This window comes from Myzus persicae, unplaced genomic scaffold (assembly GCF_001856785.1).
Source record: "Myzus persicae strain clone G006 unplaced genomic scaffold, MPER_G0061.0, whole genome shotgun sequence".
NCBI lineage: Eukaryota > Metazoa > Arthropoda > Insecta > Hemiptera > Aphididae > Myzus > Myzus persicae.
In genome coordinates, this window is record NW_019102141.1 from 362398 (window position 1) to 381318 (window position 18921).

Sequence of the window (18921 nt, forward strand, 5' to 3'; positions counted from 1 at the left end):
TGACACGACTAAGACAGAGCACTTATCTCCGCAATTGTTGTATACTTATAATAGGCAATAATTATGTGTAAAATATACATTTGATAATTGTTAATAAGTGAATCGTCGATAACAGCATAATATTATAATATTATTATTTATTAACATTAAAATATTGTCTCCGAAGCACTCTGTACACACTATACACAATCCGTCTAGTGTCGTTTTATGTCTATATTGATATAGGAATTAAAGTATTTGTCAATTATTACTATTAAGTTATTATAATACAATATTATACACACGCAGTGATGAGTACCTACGTCGTTTCGACTGAACAAAATAAAAAGAATAAAAACATTCGGTATAATTAATCTTTCGATATTATGTTTTCATAAAATAATACATCATGGCAGTATAATAAGTATATATAACCAGCCAACTTCAACTGGGTGAAATGTTTGTTATTTTTTCTCTCGAATCGCTTTGAGCTTATTTTAACAGTTGTTGTTTCTATATCCCTTTTCGCGAAATAAATAGTCAAGAGTACATAATCTATATATATTTATTTATATACCTACGAGCAAGAACTATATATTATATAGTGCCTATATATACATGTAGTCAGTATAATATTTTCATCTATATTGATTCCTCCTGAGAGTGCCGCGGGGTTGTACAGAGTATAATATAATCGACCGACGAGCTTTCAAAATGATTAGAAATATCATATCGAATATTATTTATAAATCAAAAAAAAAATTACTATTATAATTATTATAATAATAAGAGCGAAAACCGTTTGAACCTTTACAATACGCCCTCAATCAGTAGATTACGCGTATTTATTTTTGTCAATGCTGCGCATTTGTGTAGGATTCGTTTGAGGTGACGTCTCTCTATTCATCGTCGAGAATTCATAAATAATAATAGTAATAATAATACTCGTGTATGAGAGTGCCTTTATTTATTTTTTCATCTCAACATTTATTTTTTGAAACATTCCTTTTTGCGCTCAGCTCTCAACTCTTACCCGCCTTTTGCCTCTTGTTGTAGGTACCTATACATAATATTATACCTATATATACATAACATTTGGAATTTTATTGATTTTGTTCGGATTTTCACTCAAAACTGATGATGCATCCTTCATGTGGTGCAGTGGTGACACATCCGATACAATTTTATCGATTCGCCAAAAGTCACAGGATAATGCTCCCGCTCGCGTTCGACTGGGACTTTTTGTACGGATCACATACACGTAGGTAGGTACTATGTGCGCCTGCAAAAAAAATAAATAATAAAACGATTGCGAAATGTCATCAAAGCGGTGTAGTCCACTGACGGGGAGGATTTTTGTTGTTTTTACATCTCGTGTTCTCTTTAAAATGCATTCGGTAAACGGTTCGTTGAACCGCACGTGGACGACACACGCCGCCTCGAGGATATGTATATTGTTTACGTCGGTTTTTTTTTTTATATACACACACGCAGTTTAAATAACTCGGGAAATTTTTAATGGAACGACCGCGGCGGTGGCGACGTTACGTGTAAACATTTTCCCCGTTCGGGTTTGTTGATGCGCGCGTATGTATTATCATTATTATTATTATTATTACGCGAACAACAATGGCGACGAACGATTTATACCAGCGTTCGAAAATCGTAAAATCAAAATAGGTACAACACTCTATCGTATGTATATTAGTAGTTTATGTTTAGCGTTAATATATAGTGTACGCGGTGTCGGTCGGTGCATTATTATTGTTATAATATTATTATTTCATCCGTCCGACGAAGCGCCTGCAGTTTACATCAAGTTGAGATGTATAGGGTCTCGAGTGCGGGATGCTCCTTAGGTCCTGAAGTATAATGCCTCTATAATACACTCTCACGTCCATAACATAAAATCATAATATATAGGCAAAGGCAGGAGCTTATCGTAGAGTAATGCGCCGCTTCACAAAAATATGAACCCTAGTATTAAATTTATTTAATTTATTAACCCTAAGCGGTATAGGGACATCTCACTACACCTAATTCCTCGCCTCGTTTAAGTCTGTGGCCTTTTCCGAATATGTATAGATAATTAATAAAATATATGTAATATAATTCGATTGCCGTTTACCTATTATTATATGTATGCTGTTATATAAGATTCGTGGCAATTGAATAACAATAATTTGTAATTTTCAATTAAGTATGTACATTTTATATATATGTGTCCCACAATACTCGACGCTCATTTTACCTTTATTTATTATTTAACAAACGACTTATTTTCTGTGGCCTAAAACAAATAGCATCATAATACAGTGAATGAATAGCAAGATTGACGTAATAATAACAATTTTTTTTAACCATGACCGTTAAAGCTTATCATTTTTAACAAAAAAAATTATAAGATTTCATCCGAGCGTTTTTATGCATACACCATTATTATTGTGCCTAAAGGATAGGACCTGTAATAGTCTACTTTGTAAATTTAACACTAACTGTACGTCTGTACCTATATCATAATATTATATCGACTGCATCGATGGCTGGCTTGACCCTTCGTTGACGACCTCAGTCGCAGGAGGTATACACGTCTCATTTTAGCATATACACGAGATAATACGTTTTCTGAGCAACATTTATAGTAAGTATCTATATTTATGCACAGGACAGGCCGCGATGGTATATAGGAGGTATTAGCATTTGTATCTATATATATATATTATATGTGTAATAATGTAAGTATAAAGCCAAAGGCTGACGAAGAAAGGAGTGATCGCGGCCTGCACGCTCTTATTTAAATTATCCATCGAGAACGCGTAATGGGATGTGTGCGTATATTATATCGGAAATTTCTAATTTCATTATTGTGCAGCGTATACCTACGCTTGTGTGCCTACATATATACATATTATAAGCTCAGACGTTTCGACTCACCTAATGTGGCGACGACGACGACGATGTCGCAAGACGACGTGTGCGACGGGAAATTACGTCCATTTCCTGTGTCTTAACCCCCGTGAAAAACCGACTATACACATGCACCCGTTTAGCGTATCCAATTTGCGATCCTTCTGTATAATTTATATTCCTACGTATAATGCGTATGAGTAATCTCTATTCGCCTGCGCGTGTGTATAAATCGGACCGGTGGCGGCGGCGACCGTCCTGTTATTGGATTACGAAAATTGATTACGGATTTTCGTAAATTATTATTATTATTGCAATAAAATGTTCTTCGTGTATTTGGCGGTCCCAATTAAGGAATATTATTACGTTCAAATGGTTAGACATATATAATAATATGAATATCATAATCTGTGAGTGAGAATGATGAAAAATAAGTCCGCTGATTATTATAATGCGGGAGTAATATAATAGAATATGTTATTATTATACACATATAATAACACATTATAATACATTGATCGCGGTTATTGCTGATTCCATTTGCCAGGCTTATATACAAGTAGACTGCCATTAATCGATGTACCTACCTAATATTATATATTATTACACATAAATAATGCATAACTATACTATTTTAAACCTGTAATGTTTTTTTTTGAAACTTTTTTGATTGATTAAAATAATTATAATACCTATTATACCTAATATAAAACATTATTTGTTGATAGTGAAATATAACGATACGTATATAATAATATATTATCTGGTATTCTGGTTTATACCTACCTATAAAACAATAATCAATGAGACGCATTAAAGGGAAGTTTGTATATTAAAAAAAAATTCTGCATAACCTGTTATAATATTATATACTTTTAATCTCGATTGTGTGTGACATTTAACAAAGAAAAACTGTAAGTCTAAACCACAATTCACTGTACATTATGGCACGCGTGCGTATGTGTGTGTGTGCATTACAATATTAACAAATTATAACTATTAAAACAACGTGGGCCATTGGAGACAAAAGTATGGTGTGTGATAATAATTCAGCGGAAGGCGTGTGTAGGTCGCGAGCGAAAAATGACCATTGTCAGCGAGGAACAATACGGATTAATTGTCGATTTCGAAAAAGTGTTTTTCAAAGAAATTCAATATTGTTCGTGTTTATTATACGTCTACAAGTTATTATAGTTATTTTTTATGTCTGCCGCATCATAATAATATTATGCGCATAATCGTTTCGATATAAATTATATATAAATTATATTTATATTGTGTTATAAGAGCAACGAGGTCTCTTTGGAACTTCTATTCATATACACAACATTACCGTGTTGTATGCGTCTGCACACGAGAGATAGAGTGTGTGTGTGTATGTGTACATGAGAGAGAGAGAGAGAAACAGAAAAACAGAGAGAGTGAGTGAAACGGAGAGAACCAATGTGAGAAGGATTATAAAAAAAAAATTTAAGTTACAAGGTGTGAGGGTCATCGTTTATTATTATTATAATTTTTTTTACGTACAAAAATAATCGTCAATAAATTCAATAAAAAAATAACAATGATTGATACTCTCGTATATATGTATATTGAATATATATATATATTCGCGTTTTATCTCTTTCAATTGGTGTTTTGTTAGATTCAAGTCCGGCGTATAGTATATAATATTATGTTATCGAGCCGTTGCTCGAGCTGATAACCTCTGAAAAAAAATGTACTGAATGTACAGTGTACACACACATAATACTATGTGCGTGTGTGTGTGAATACCGTTTTATTTTATAGGTCGCTTATATTACCTAAGTATGTAATTTTTTCAGCAGTTTTTTTGTTAATACGACAGCAGAACACCTTTCGTTGTCTTAATTCGACATCGCATGGCTGCAGTTATAAATTATAATAATGATAATAATAATAATAGTAATAGTAATAATATGGTGGCGGGTGTATTTTGTATGTATTTTATTATGCGTATGTTGACGCGAATTTGTAAGAACGTCACGGAACAGACGATAGTATTTCCACGCATGTCGTGCCAATTAAAAAGTTGTTGAGATTTCGCGAATTCAGTGATGGATTATTATTATTATTTATTTTTACCGATTTAGTGTTAGGACGTTAGGGTATTAAATAAAAATCTTTCAAAGCGTTCAGCGTGTATATATACGCGTTGAACACATTTAAATAATTAAATGTATGTATTATCGGATCGTATATCTTATTTTTATTCGACTCGACGCTGAACGTCAATCACGATAAAAGATCGTCGTCTACGTAGATTTAATTTAAAATATATAATATATGTATATATATATATATATATATTTATTTATCTGTATCTTTTCCCCTTAAATTTCCTCTATACATTCGTATTTTTAGTGTTGTTATACATAAATATACATACCTGCGCAGACTTTTTGACCTCTAACGCGATCGTTACGCATAACCTTCTCCTTTGACTCTGACATACGTTTTCATTTCGTTCGCGTGCGGCACATACACATTAATAGGTATGCATTGTAACGCAATTCAAATCGAAATGTCGTCGAGAAAAATGAATAATAATAATATTATATAATGATAAAATACATCTCGAATACCGCGGTAGTGTAGCGTGCAAGTATAAATTGAGTGTGTGTGTGTGAGAAAGAGAGAGTGAGAGAGAATAAATTCAATTTGTTCACGTCATCGAACCGTTTCAAGAACGCCACGTGAAAATGCAAAAAAAAAATCGATTGTCTACCCTGATAAATCAAACAAAAAGTGTTTGGTCGTGATAAAATTCAAGAGGCGCGCTCGAAAAGCAGATTTTATTGTTCTTGCGATTTTTTTCATATTATTTCGAGTTGTTCAGAAAATCGTTTTAATAAATAAGCGCATTATTGTCTGCTTGCAATGGAAATTGCACGTGCACTATTTTTTTTATTAACTATTCGGCTCAGGATCAGTGTGAGGTGCACGCGACAAATACGATATTATTATGACGTGCGTATAACATTATATTTTATATAATATAATATATGGATATGGATGACACCTCCCACGAATATTTTATGTTTTTTTCACGTTTACGCGCGAACGTCTACCACGCGCTTCATAATATATTGTACTCGTCACGGTAAAATTATGCCGAGTGACACACAATATTTATAATAATAATAAAAGTACATAATATAACAATGCGATGATATTGTGAATTGTTGTTTGTGCGTGCGTTTAACCGGATCCACCAGATTTCCGTTAAAACTGACATCTTACAACAATAATGCATTATCATAAAATAACGTCAACAGCACAACGGGAAGGCTTAAGAGAACTGCAGAATATGACATAAATCTATAGTAATCGGTATCTGGTCAAAGTGTTTGGGCCGACCAAAGATGCCTTTATGATGTCCGAACAATACAAATAAACCGTGTTTCGTCCCTAAACCTACAAGAACCGAAATCTATCATCGTTGCTAAGATGATGTTTACTATACAATATATTGTATTATATAAATTTTAAAGTATATTCAATACAACCCACCCCACATTATATCTTTATATTAAATTGTGTGAATTAATTTTTTGGTAATAAAATAATAACTATACCTTACATAAGGGCCCCCCGAAAAAGTGTGATGTAAATCTCATATATAATATGTATTTCAATTGTATTTGCTCGAATGATGAGAACACATTAAAATAATGCTATAGAACAAAGCTGCAGATTTAGCAGATCCTCGATTTATTAGCAAAAAACCGATACACTTAAATAGAATTAGTTAAAAGAGTTGTAGTCCCGAGTCCTGTACGAGTTCGCTCCTAGACTACATATACACTTTTTACCATACTACGAAATGTAGCCAATACTTTGCGGCAGATGAACATTAGGATCTTTATATACTATTATTATGTTAAAAAGCGATTTGAATTTTCGTCTGAGAGTGTACATAACTCGGTTATACATGGTACTTAGGTACATATATTAATGAATGCATATTTTCTACTTTTATTTTCCACGTCATACCTAACCGAATTACGCGTATTGTGTGACGTATTACTTATGTCTTATTTGTTGTCGTTGCAGTGTAATGTCATCGAAACGTAAATCGCCGCCGTCCAAGTTGCTGGAGAACGCCACGAGCGCACCCGACACTACAACGACGGCCGAGACAACGGTTGCAGTAAACGCGGTCGAAGAGAACGGTAGCGGCAGCAGTAGCGGCCACTCGGACGACGGTTACGCTTGCGGTAACGGTACCGAAGTCCTAGACAACTGCAGCGAAACGACCATGGAAACGGCCACGGCCACGGCGTCGGCCGTGCAGACGACGGACAGGAGCTGCGGCAGCCCGGCGGTGGCCAACAGCCCCCCGCCTTCGTCAGCAGCCGCCCGGCCAGCCAGCAGCAGTGGCGGCACGTCGCCCTCGCCGTCGTCGGACAGCGAGAACAGCAGCAGCGGCGGCGGCCCCCGGTACGCTTCCGGTTCGTCTCCTGTAGGCGGCAACGGTGGCCGACAGTCGTCCACCAACAACAACAACAAACGTCAGCGCACCGAAAGCCCCTCGTCTGCAGCGGGGTCTGCTGCGGCCGCTGTGGCCGCTCTCAGAGCATCGCCCTTCGCAGCGTACGCCAGACAACAAACCACGGGATCGCCGCCTCAACACCAGCCGTCCGCACATCCGCCGCCACACATCGCGTCGTTTTTGACGCTTAACCATGGCGCCGCTTTCTACGAGACAGCCGTTGCCGCGGCAGCGTACGAACGAGCGTTCATGAACGCCGGCGGCCATCACGTCCAGCAGCAGCAGCAGCAGCAGCAGCAACAGCAACAACAACAACAACAGTACCATCACATGATGGACAGCGTTCAGGCGGCGGCGGTGGCCGCCGCAGCAGCCGCCGGTTCGTCATATTTCGACATCGAACAGCGTCTGCTCCGAGGCAAGGGCGGCGCCGACGATGCTGATAAACTAGCTCACCTCATGCACCTGAACAACAACACTTTCATGCACAACCACAACAATAACAACAACAACAACAACAACAACATGATGTCTCCTATTGGCGGACCGGCCGCCAAGCGAACCATGGACGACGTGCTCAAGAAACTCTCGTCGAAAATGCACATCAGAGACGAACATGGCGTCGCGGCGTCCGCCCGTCCCGATTCACCTTCGCATAAAACCAGGTCAGTGTACATTATAGTTCATAATGTTATTTGGTTTTTGACTGAAACCGATGCCTCCAAATGAACAGTCACTGCATCAGGTATCCTGAATTTATTTTTTTTTGGATACCACATCAGCAGCAATTTGATAACTATTAGAATGTGGTGGTTCAAAGCACAAGTACGAAAATAATAGTTTCGGTACTCCTCAGTTATATTGACACACATGTACCTGATGTGCAGTCGCAATGTTTAAATTATTTAGTAAGAAGTTGGCGTTAATACAAAAAAAAATAAAATCCTTTATCGACTTATCGATATTTTTGATACCTAAGTATATGTATATATATATTTATGGTAAATATCGCAGTTATATAATATATCTCTAGGTAAGTGTGCCACAGTGGTATTTGATTTCGCACAATCCCCCGATAAATATTTTATTCGTAAAATATTTTTATATTATTATGATATGTTTGTCAAGGGTAATATAATAATATAAGCATATTCGTGTATTGTGATGTCGAAATAAAACAAATACGATGGGCCTATGATGTGTTTATGTACTCGAGTTTTCGGTGGCAATCGAAGTCCGCAGTGTTATAATAGTATATATACCTTTTATTTTAATTATATACGCGTTAAAGCAGATATGCGACCGATAAAAAAAAAATGAGAGAACAATTATTGCCGTTTTAAGTATATTTTATAGACCACTCGAGAACGTATATTATGACAACGTATAGGTATTATAATTATATTGTAGTCCTATTTGTCGTGGATATATACACTCAAGTGTATTGCCTCGTGTATTATTGTTCTGACGGCCACGGCCTACCTATATAATATACTTACTGCTTTTTGTCTTTGTCGTCACCGTCGCCAATTGTTGTGTAGCTTATTAAAATTTTTGTTTTCCTGAGATATAACAATAATATAATATACCGTTGCAGACTGCAGTAGGAGGTATACCTTATGTATATTAGTAAGTATAATAATATTTTGATGGCTCTTAAAAATAGCAATACCCTCGGGCTACCTTAGGTGTATATTATCCAGAAGGCGCACACGCGTTCGCAATTTTTTTTTACACTCAATGTACCTATCGACGCGCGATTTTTGAGGTGGGGTAAACTATAGTGTAGTCACACGTATGTATATAATAATATTTCCGTACACTCGCCTCGTGCACACGCACACTGCACACGACGTTTCAATAACGTTATAATCCTGGTGACGTCGTCAGATATATCATTATAATACAATATCGTAAAACGCTCATCATTATCTGCCGACAATATTAATTATTATTGATTTCGTGCATCTCTCGTAGTCGTCGTCGTCGTCGTAATCGCTCGCGTTCGGCCCCGGTGCAGTTAAGCGAGTAATCGCTGCCTCCACTGTCGTCCGTCCATGGTCGGAGCTCATTCAGTGAGAGTTTAGCCGTCGTCGCATGTTATATAACATAATAATATAATATTATAATATATTGTTAGGCACAGAGAAAGAGAGAGACAGACAGAGAGAGACAGAGATGAGGTAACTCCTACGCGTTCGTGTGGCGCTCCGTCGGTAAAATATAATATTATACCGGTGCAGCTATAATATTATAGAGGAACGCCGACTACTGAGACATGTGTTCGAAATGCGTTCTTTTCATCGGAAGCGGCGGCGGCGGCACCGGACTAAGGTAAGTCGAAAAACGCCATCACGTTTATTGTGTCATTGGTACATTATACCATTTATACCTGCTGTATTATAGCATAATAATATATATTATACAGCCGGTCATATTATTATTATATAATATTTATAAACTCAATGTTTTTGTAGTTCGATATGTAATATAACATAACAGCATAGAAACATATAATAATAATAATAATAATGTTATGTAGTTATAATTTCGCACACGTAGCGATCGACCACCGCCGATCTATTGTTTTACTCGTGTATTGTTTTACTATTACATATTATTATTGTACAATTTGTACGCTTTTAAAGGTTCACCGGTAATCTGCGCGGTGAACCCTAAGCCCGCTTGTACTTACGAGTAAACTGGTGTTATAAATAAATCGTAATCGTTCAGTAGTAGAGGTCACCGACATTGAATATTTGTTACCTATTATTATTATTTCTTAAGGTAGGTTTTTGTATACCAACCTTAGGAATCAAAAGATAATATGAACATCACTTATTTAGAATACCCATTTTGTATTAGGTTGGGTTAGGTTAGATTAGGCTGGGTGCGAGATTGTTGTCTAGAATTAGGTACACACGCGCGCACCGACGAGTGCCTACATAATAATAATAGTATTATACGTTATTGAAAACGAAGAACATGAAGAAAGCTCAACGCATCTCTCGGCGCGGTAATTCGTCGTCGTTGTCGCCGCCGTTTTACGCTCGGCCAACAAATTGATACAAATTTTAGACTATGCAACTACTCTGCTCTCTCTCTCCCTAATAAATTTCGACGAGTTTGGGGGCAGTCCATCGTAAATTAATGATCTAATTACGACTCGCCGACACGAACCGCTCGGTCTTCTAGACGGCGATCGGTGTCCGAAAGGGAGGGGAAATAATAAGGAACTTCGAGTGGCGGACTGCAGAGACGGGCAGGACTAATGGATGGCCTTTTCACCCTCCTGTCTCTCGTGCGCCCGCGGTCTCTACATATAGTGCACATGATAATAATAATATACGTTCTCATTCTTCCTATCCGTCTCACCGAGTTCGGTTATATAAAACCGCGACGGCGGAGGTGTATGGCCGTCGGCCAACAAAACCTATCTGTCCCGCGTATTATATACGAGTCCGCGACTCGCGACGCTGTTTTATAGCCGCAGCTATGCGTTTCGCGCTCGCAAACGCTCTTTCGTTTTAATTATTATTACTATTATTATTATCATAATATAATATAGTACGTCACTGCGACAGTGTAATATATTATACGCCGTAACACTCCTCCGCTCGGGCGTTTGCGCGCATTTATTGTTTTGTATTTTTAGACGACTTGTGTATTATGCCTAATAATAATAGCTAAGCGAAATCAAAATTATGTGACCGCGGTATAGTGCAAGGAGCGTTTGAGTATAATACTTGGTCGACCGCTTGTTTTAGAGAGAGCACATCACAAAGTTAACTGCGGCGATATCGTTAAATAGGGTTATAATATACTCTATTCTCGCGTGTGGCGAAACTAAGATATGGAGCAGAGAATTATTGTAAATTTTTAATTTATTTAAATCCTCTTTCGCGTGTCAGTCGATTGCCACCGCCACCGCCGCCGCCGCGTAGCTACGTTATTATCGTGCCCGAGATAATAAAACGTTTTTTTTTCGCTTATTTATTATTTTCTCGCCGAATATAATATATTATCATCATAACCACCGAACGTGTTGATGTGTACCTATGTTATTATTATTATTGTTATTATTATTATTATTATTATTATTATTATTATTATTATTATTATTATTATGACTGTAGCGTTCGATGAAATAAACGGTGGAATAAAAATCAAGAGTTAGTATAATATAAAATAAATCGACACACTCGTCGTAATACCATATGCGACATCCGCCTCGTCTGCGATGAACACGTTTTAAACGAAACAAACACGAGTGAGGTGCCTATACTCTATAAGCAGATAAATATTATTGTTGTTATATCCACGTGGTATATATGCGCACAAATCCTCTTCCGAGCCGTCTGGTGTGATCGAGTGCGTGAACGTTTCAACAAATATTTCGTATGTTAATTCTCTCGTTGTGCACAACGTTTTTACGATTGTCATATAATATATAGTGACCCATATATTCTGTCCGCCGTCAAAATACCTACCCACCTGCAAAAGTCTCGCGCCACAACATAATATACTGCACATAGCCACGTAGGTTATGGATTAGCTATTCCGTCCTGCAGAAAAAGGGCAGAGCTTTCCCAGAAATTCATCCCAAAATCCCATAATCTTCAGATACTTACAATTTTTTTCGCTCATATGCTCCCGCCGACGGCGGTTCATCGGGCGTTCTCGTACCTTCGCCGCCCTGCAAGACGATTTTAGACACGCACCACCGCGGATTGTTCGCGTAATTGAGATTAACCGCGAAAACGAACGTTTATAGGTACATTAATTTTATTCGACCTCGTTGATTATTATTCATTCTTTCGTTTTTTTTTTCCGCCAATAGTATTATATTATCCCAATATACAGTGTATAAGTATATCAAGTGCGTCGCCCCCCTTTCCCGAACGCGTATTTATAATTATTTGCCGTCGTCGACAACGAAACGACGATATTATATTGGCATATTATAGGCCTATATAGGCTCATGTAGGTATATAATATTATATAATATGTACAATATACTCGTACAAGTACTATATACCAGCGAGTATATTATAATGTACAGAAAATCATTAAACGCTCGTCGTCGTCGATGATGATGATGATGATAGTAATAATACAATAATGTGTACGGTATAGTGTTCAGGTGCTGTTATCTGAATTTCAATTAGACGATTTATTAACTGCCTGCAAACAGTGCAAACATGTCGAGTGGAACTACCGCCGCTAACATTGTACCTTCACTGTATATTATATTATTATTATACCTACATTTTTTTTTTTATGTTTAATATATAATGTTGTGTGCGTGTGTGTGTGTGCACTTTCGCTTGAGGCCAACATGCTTAGAGAGAACTTTATTGCCTTCTCATTTATTTTATTGTCTATATAATGATGCTTGCAACAATACTATTATTATTTACTGCAAAACTAAAAAAGATAGAATATCACTTCTATATAGGTGTGAACATTCCTATAAATATATATAACATTATAAACCTGTATAAATATTAGTTCTGTTTTAGATGTTAACTTTATACTAATATAACCGAGAATATCTCGGGCTGCAAGAGCGAATATTATTAATTATTACGATATACATAATATCTTTTTTAATTTTTTTATTTAGACTTTGTAATAACAATATAATAATAATACGAATAATTGTTGTGTTGAATTAATATTTAATGTCGAAAGAGAGCAATATTTTATGTTTTATCTCCGGACAAGCCAATATAGGCAAGGCTGGACGTGGTCGTTAGTGTACACAATAATCATTTTATAAAATATATTATTATTATTTCTTTACATGTGCAGTGATGTTTTCGCTATTAACAATGAACGTTAATGATTCGAATGAATTTCAGCCGGTCCGTTTTCTGTATAGACGCGTATTGGTATACGCCGTGGTTACCGCCGTGCAAATATAATTTAATATAGTTACCTATATATAGTACCTACCTACCTTAAACCTTTCGACCACGGCCAATTAATAATTATATTTTATTCGTTTTCGACGACCCCTCGCGTATAATATAATATAATAATGTTCCCGCGGTCCAAATTCTTATTTTTATTTTATGCGTCTGTTTTATGCGTCCGTTTAATTTAATTCGTATTTTCTACTCGTAATAATATCAAGGTCATCGAAAGGTGGCCGCCGCCGACAGTTTATTTTTTTCCTTAACAATGCACAATACACACGCAGTATTATAATATACGATATTATTATATCACACAAGTGCCATAATTATATTTGCCATTATAATAACAGTAATGTCCGTCTGACGTATGGCCGCGCCACGTGAGAAACCACTTTTGTAAGTTATAAATTAACGGCCGCAACGACCACGCACTTGACCACCAGACGCGGCCGCGGGGTTAAATCATAATAACTACGACGTCGAGGTATTTTATACGGTACATTATTATAATATTTTGCTCTTCGCAAAGAGGTATAGGTCAGGTTTTATTTTTTCCTTGCATTCGATTCGTCCGTGGTGTATTTCACCGTGGAAAACAAATACCTCACACAAGTTGTTTTTCTGCGATTTCGGTACGCTTTTATCGGAATCGGAATGTCCGGGACCGAAAGTCGATTACACGCGGCGATAAAATTGTATTTGTACCGAAAATTGCTTAAAAAACACACTGCACATTATTTTAATAAACTATCGCGTCACGGCTTAATCGTGCATAGGTAGGTTACAGCTAGGTCGTATATATATTATATATAGCTGATATTATTATTGTTTTTAATTTTTTTTTCTTAGCGCCGCTTACAAATTAAATATTAATTAGTAGTAGGCACCTACACCTATACGTGCATGTATATATATATAATATATATATATATATATGTCAATTTGAATGAAGTCATTTCCAACCGAATGATAATTCACATACTATAAAGTACTTATTCAAGTGACGACGTAAAGCTAAAGACGTGAACGTTTTCGTCGTCGTGTTAAAGCGTAGAATACAATAAAGCATACGTTTTAAAACGTCAACGCGTACCTATATATAAACAGTCGTAAAATCCAAACGAATAAGTTATTAATTTGAATAAATTATTGATGTGGTTATATATAATATTGTAGTATTATATACTCGCAAACGCCGACGAGCGTAATGAACGAAGGTCTGCCAATAATAGTTAAAACGAGTATAATAGAAGTTTGAATAAAATATAGGGCCTATAAAATAAGAATTAATATTTAATATGTATTTTGTGGAACCGTTTTTATGATCGTACGCCGTGGCGGGGGATTTAAAAAGCTATATATTATTTCTCGCCGCACGAACGCCCGTAGCACATTCCTCTGTCATCGTCGCCGTCGACGTCGCGCAAAATAATATGAATATGAATAATAAGAATATGTGTACGTTATGCAAAAACCAGATCACGCACATATAATAATGTGTATTAAACATACCTATATAGGTAGGTATAGATATGGTCCGCGCGAAGAAACGGAAATTCTTCTTTATTGTATTTTCTCGCGTGTTCATATTGTATATTATACTATAGTTGTTATTCACGACGTGTACGGAACAAATTATATATTATATACATATAACAAGCATAATATTTGACGAAATAGCAGCATCATTATTGTGTTTATATACGCACATATATCCGGACGAGCGACATTAAAGTATAATGACGGGGGGGGGGCGATGCGCGTGAGGGGTCTGAGACTTATCTCTCGGACGGAGGGCATCCGGCGGCGGCGGCTGTGGCGTCGACTTAATAAATATATTATAATATGTATACGACGGTGGTCGGGGGTCTGCGGCGCGTATAATACGGTAAAAGAACAAGAGAAGAATTTTTCGGGGACGGAGAGGAGAATAAAAACCATCCCGTCGCCGCCTCATCGGAGGAGGGGATGCATGACCGCCACGGGCAGGATCAAAAGGGTATAATCGCGTATATACGCTGTGTACTGTGTGTGTAGTATTTTTTATATGGGTGTGTGTGTGTATGTGTAAGGGACACGCCGCCGCAACCCCAAGGGCCCTGTGAATAAATAATAAAACACGCTGTACTCTGTGTGTGTGTGTGTGTATGGATATATATATATATATATATGACATATATATAGAGAGGGATAGTGTTGTATAATATACCTACTGTATACAATACTGTCGACTTAGGCCAAGGCGAGGTGCATGGGGAAGGGTGTACGTTTGTTTAGGGTTAAGCTCGTATAAATCACCATCGATTATTATTATTACCTACCTCTCCCGCCCGTATATAATAATATAACATATGCGTGTGTGTATCTTTTCGACATATCAATAATGCAATACATTATATGTATAGATGCAGCCTCCCACCCTCGCCCTCGCGATGTTTTTATAAAAATATATTTTGTTTTTACGCTATTTCCGCAATGAAAATTCCAACTTCCGGCCCCTAGCTGTTATATACCTATACGTATACGCGGTCGGACATCGTACATCGCTAATTCGATTTTATCTTGTAAAAACAAAGCCAAAACTCGAATCGCTCTTTGCAGGGTATATAATTGAATTTATGTATAAGGTACATTATGTACTTGCTTACTCACTTTTCACTTTAGATCTAGTTAAGGGATCTAGGGACGGATGTTTCAAAAAATAGTAAATTGTATTTGTATAGTCACAACTTAGCTGATAATATACATTGTCTTTTTTCTCTTAAGTACCAGATTATAGATTCAATTTATTACCTATACGGCTATACATCTACAATTAACCACGGATACCTATCCGTCAAATCAACAAAAATGTTGGCATTTATAAGATTGAATTGGCCTGAAAATTATCTTTCATTCCGACTGTAATGAAATAAAATATATAAATTTTATAAAACACCAAATTATATAATGATATAGGTTACACCTACTAGGTATTAGATCAAACTACCATATAATCGTACAATATAGTATTACTATATATCCCCACATTTTTTATTTTGATTACTTGTAAACTGGTGTATAATATATCTATATACAACGACCATATTTTATTAAAGGTGTGTACTTTTCTATTTTGTAATTAAAATGATTTTTTTCAACAGTAAACCGGACACTCTGACGGAACACTGCGAAGATCCTTCAGGAGGTCCTCCCGGCATGGAGCTACTTCAACACTTGCAGGGCGATACCACTACGATAGTCGAAAAAGAACGCAAACTGTCGGAAATGATTTTGCAATTGCAATTGTTTCGAGAACAACTGCTTACCCAACAAGATCATCCGAACAAGGTAAGGTTTTACTTAGTTTTTAGTTACTATATAGTTAGGTACTAGTATTTTCGAGCATTTTTTTAAGGAAACAAAATATATATACACAGACAGTGGGCCAAGGTTTTCAAACGATAAACTATACAATATGAATCATTGTACAAGCATATATATAAAGTGTCCACTCTTATATTAGTGTTAATATTGTTTTTTTATCTAAAGAATTTAGGGACTTACTTTGCAGTGCATATAGACGATGCTATTGTTTGTTTTATGCTCTGGTAATTGATAAACATTCCTCTAATTTGACGCACACACAATTATTATTAAAATATTGTCAAAAATCGATGCAGAAATATTATTTTCATGATTGAAATTAATAAAGTAAATATTTCGCGATGCCCACTAAAATTCTTTTGCGGCCCACGCGCATTTTGGAAACCGCTGATATCTGCAGCTGAAACACGAGGAGCGTATGGAAAAATTGTAGACACGCGTCCTACATAACCCAGAGATACTTCTCGGTGGAGTGATATGTGTGTATAAATGTGCACGGAGAGAGAAAAAAATTATTTAACTGCCTTCTTCTCTAGCCGACATTTATGTTTTGTAATAACTTTTGATTTACTACCGTTTTTGCTACGCCATAATATATAATAATAATACACTCGCACACATGAACTATTTTTATAATCGAAACGCGCATCGCACTGTTATATCCGATCAACGCTACAATAGAGGGTGGTTTTATAATTATAAATATTATTTTCGAACATTTTTAACATCGGCATGTTATATTAATTATATTATTTTTAAACAAATGAAAACCATATTTCGCACAACACTTTAACGATGATATATACATATTGTATGTTATATATATATATATGATACCACACTGTTGCAGCATTCACGTATTGTATTTAATTTTGCGGAAATCTGCCAACTCGAGTGCATTAACGAAAACAAAATAAAAAAACAACGTTGATAATATATTATTCAACATGCAATAATAATAATTATAATAATACTAATGATTAATATTATTATTATTACTATCATCACATCGAAACTAATTTATATTTATCGGCGACGGTTTTTATTTCCATATCGAGTTCACCGTTTAATTAGTGTATATTATTATGTTTACGGAGCTTTCCTCTTATTCTTTTGTATTGTCACCACAGTCGTTGTCAGGTACCTATAGCATTTTTATGATTGGAAACATGAAAAGTCTGGCGCGCATTAATGCCACATAATCGGAAAAGCGGTTTTTTCCGGAGGGACAGTGGAGTGGTGTGGGGCTGTAACGGGTGGCGGTGCAGTTCAATGAGAAATTAAAATAAAAATACTCTGAAAAAAACTGCTTGCAACGAGTCTATATTATATTATACTGCAGGAGAGTAAAAGGAAGGGTCCACTGCGGAAAGACGAGCGTTTTACCTAAATCATATTGTAGTACGTTTTTTTTTTCTCTCTACTCTCTTCATTTTCATTAATAACACAACGCCGGTTACGCGCGTATACCGCTGCAGCGTATGTATACCGAGGTATGTATATATATATATATATATATATGTATGTATGTATGTATATACACGCCTTCATTCTTTTTCATTACTCGGCCGTTTTTCTTTTGTTCCGCGTTCGGACTTTAATCTGCTTCTGTGCTTTTGAAAAGAAATGCTTTCCTTTTGCGTCTCCTCCTCCCCCTGCGGCGGCAGCAGAAGCGGGCGCATAATAATTCTGTATCCACTGGTAGGTATATATCTCATTATTTCCGGCCATTATGTAAACTTTTCAACGAACGGACGTGCTCTGCTGTTCAAATGTCCGTAAAAACGCCGTATATTAGTGTAAAGTGCCGGAGTCGGGAGTAGTATATAATCCTATACAGGAGCAGCACTCCCACAGATGGCATACTGCAGCAGCGCAGTGTCGCGAGGCAACTCATCGTTCGTGCGGTGTATCTACTTGAAAAGAGCACGCAAACTTAAAAAACAACTATGCGTATATACTTACACGGGTTTTCACGCGTTTGCTTTGATTAAAACACGATTACGAGAAAAAACAACCGCGTCGTACGAAATAATACCATAATATGCGTAATGTGTACAGCGTGCGTGCATGTGTAGGTATATAGTGATGTATGTATAACGAGAAGTTAATCCGACGTATGTCGCCATCGCGTAAAATTTGTTTTTGATTAATTTCCGACGGCTGGCGTGGTGGAACCGCGGGGGCTTGGAAAAAAAACCGGACAATCGGAAAGAGGTCCGTGGCGAGGAG

The 18921-nt window shown here is 36.5% G+C and overlaps 1 protein-coding gene and 1 long non-coding RNA gene across 3 annotated transcripts in view; one reads left to right on the top strand and one right to left on the bottom strand.

Annotated features, from left to right (window-relative positions):
- Window positions 1–17521, top strand: part of LOC111031370 (optomotor-blind protein-like) — a 138530-nt gene extending 121009 nt beyond the window's left edge. The window contains exons 5-6 of one of the 2 annotated variants that reach the window (XM_022311280.1): window positions 6964–8067; window positions 16467–17520. In XM_022311280.1, coding sequence (XP_022166972.1) covers window positions 6964–8067; window positions 16467–16698 — 1336 coding nt within the window. In that variant the 3' untranslated portion in view covers window positions 16699–17520. Of the gene's footprint in view, window positions 1–6963; window positions 8068–16466 lie in introns of both variants that reach the window. The other variant, XM_022311281.1, reaches the window with a different exon arrangement.
- Window positions 922–5526, bottom strand: LOC111031371. The gene is made up of 2 exons (XR_002604193.1): window positions 5297–5526; window positions 922–1261 (listed from the first exon to the last, which is right to left on the bottom strand). It is a non-coding gene; the product is annotated as an uncharacterized LOC111031371 (long non-coding RNA).
- Window positions 17522–18921: the final 1400 nt, after the last annotated feature.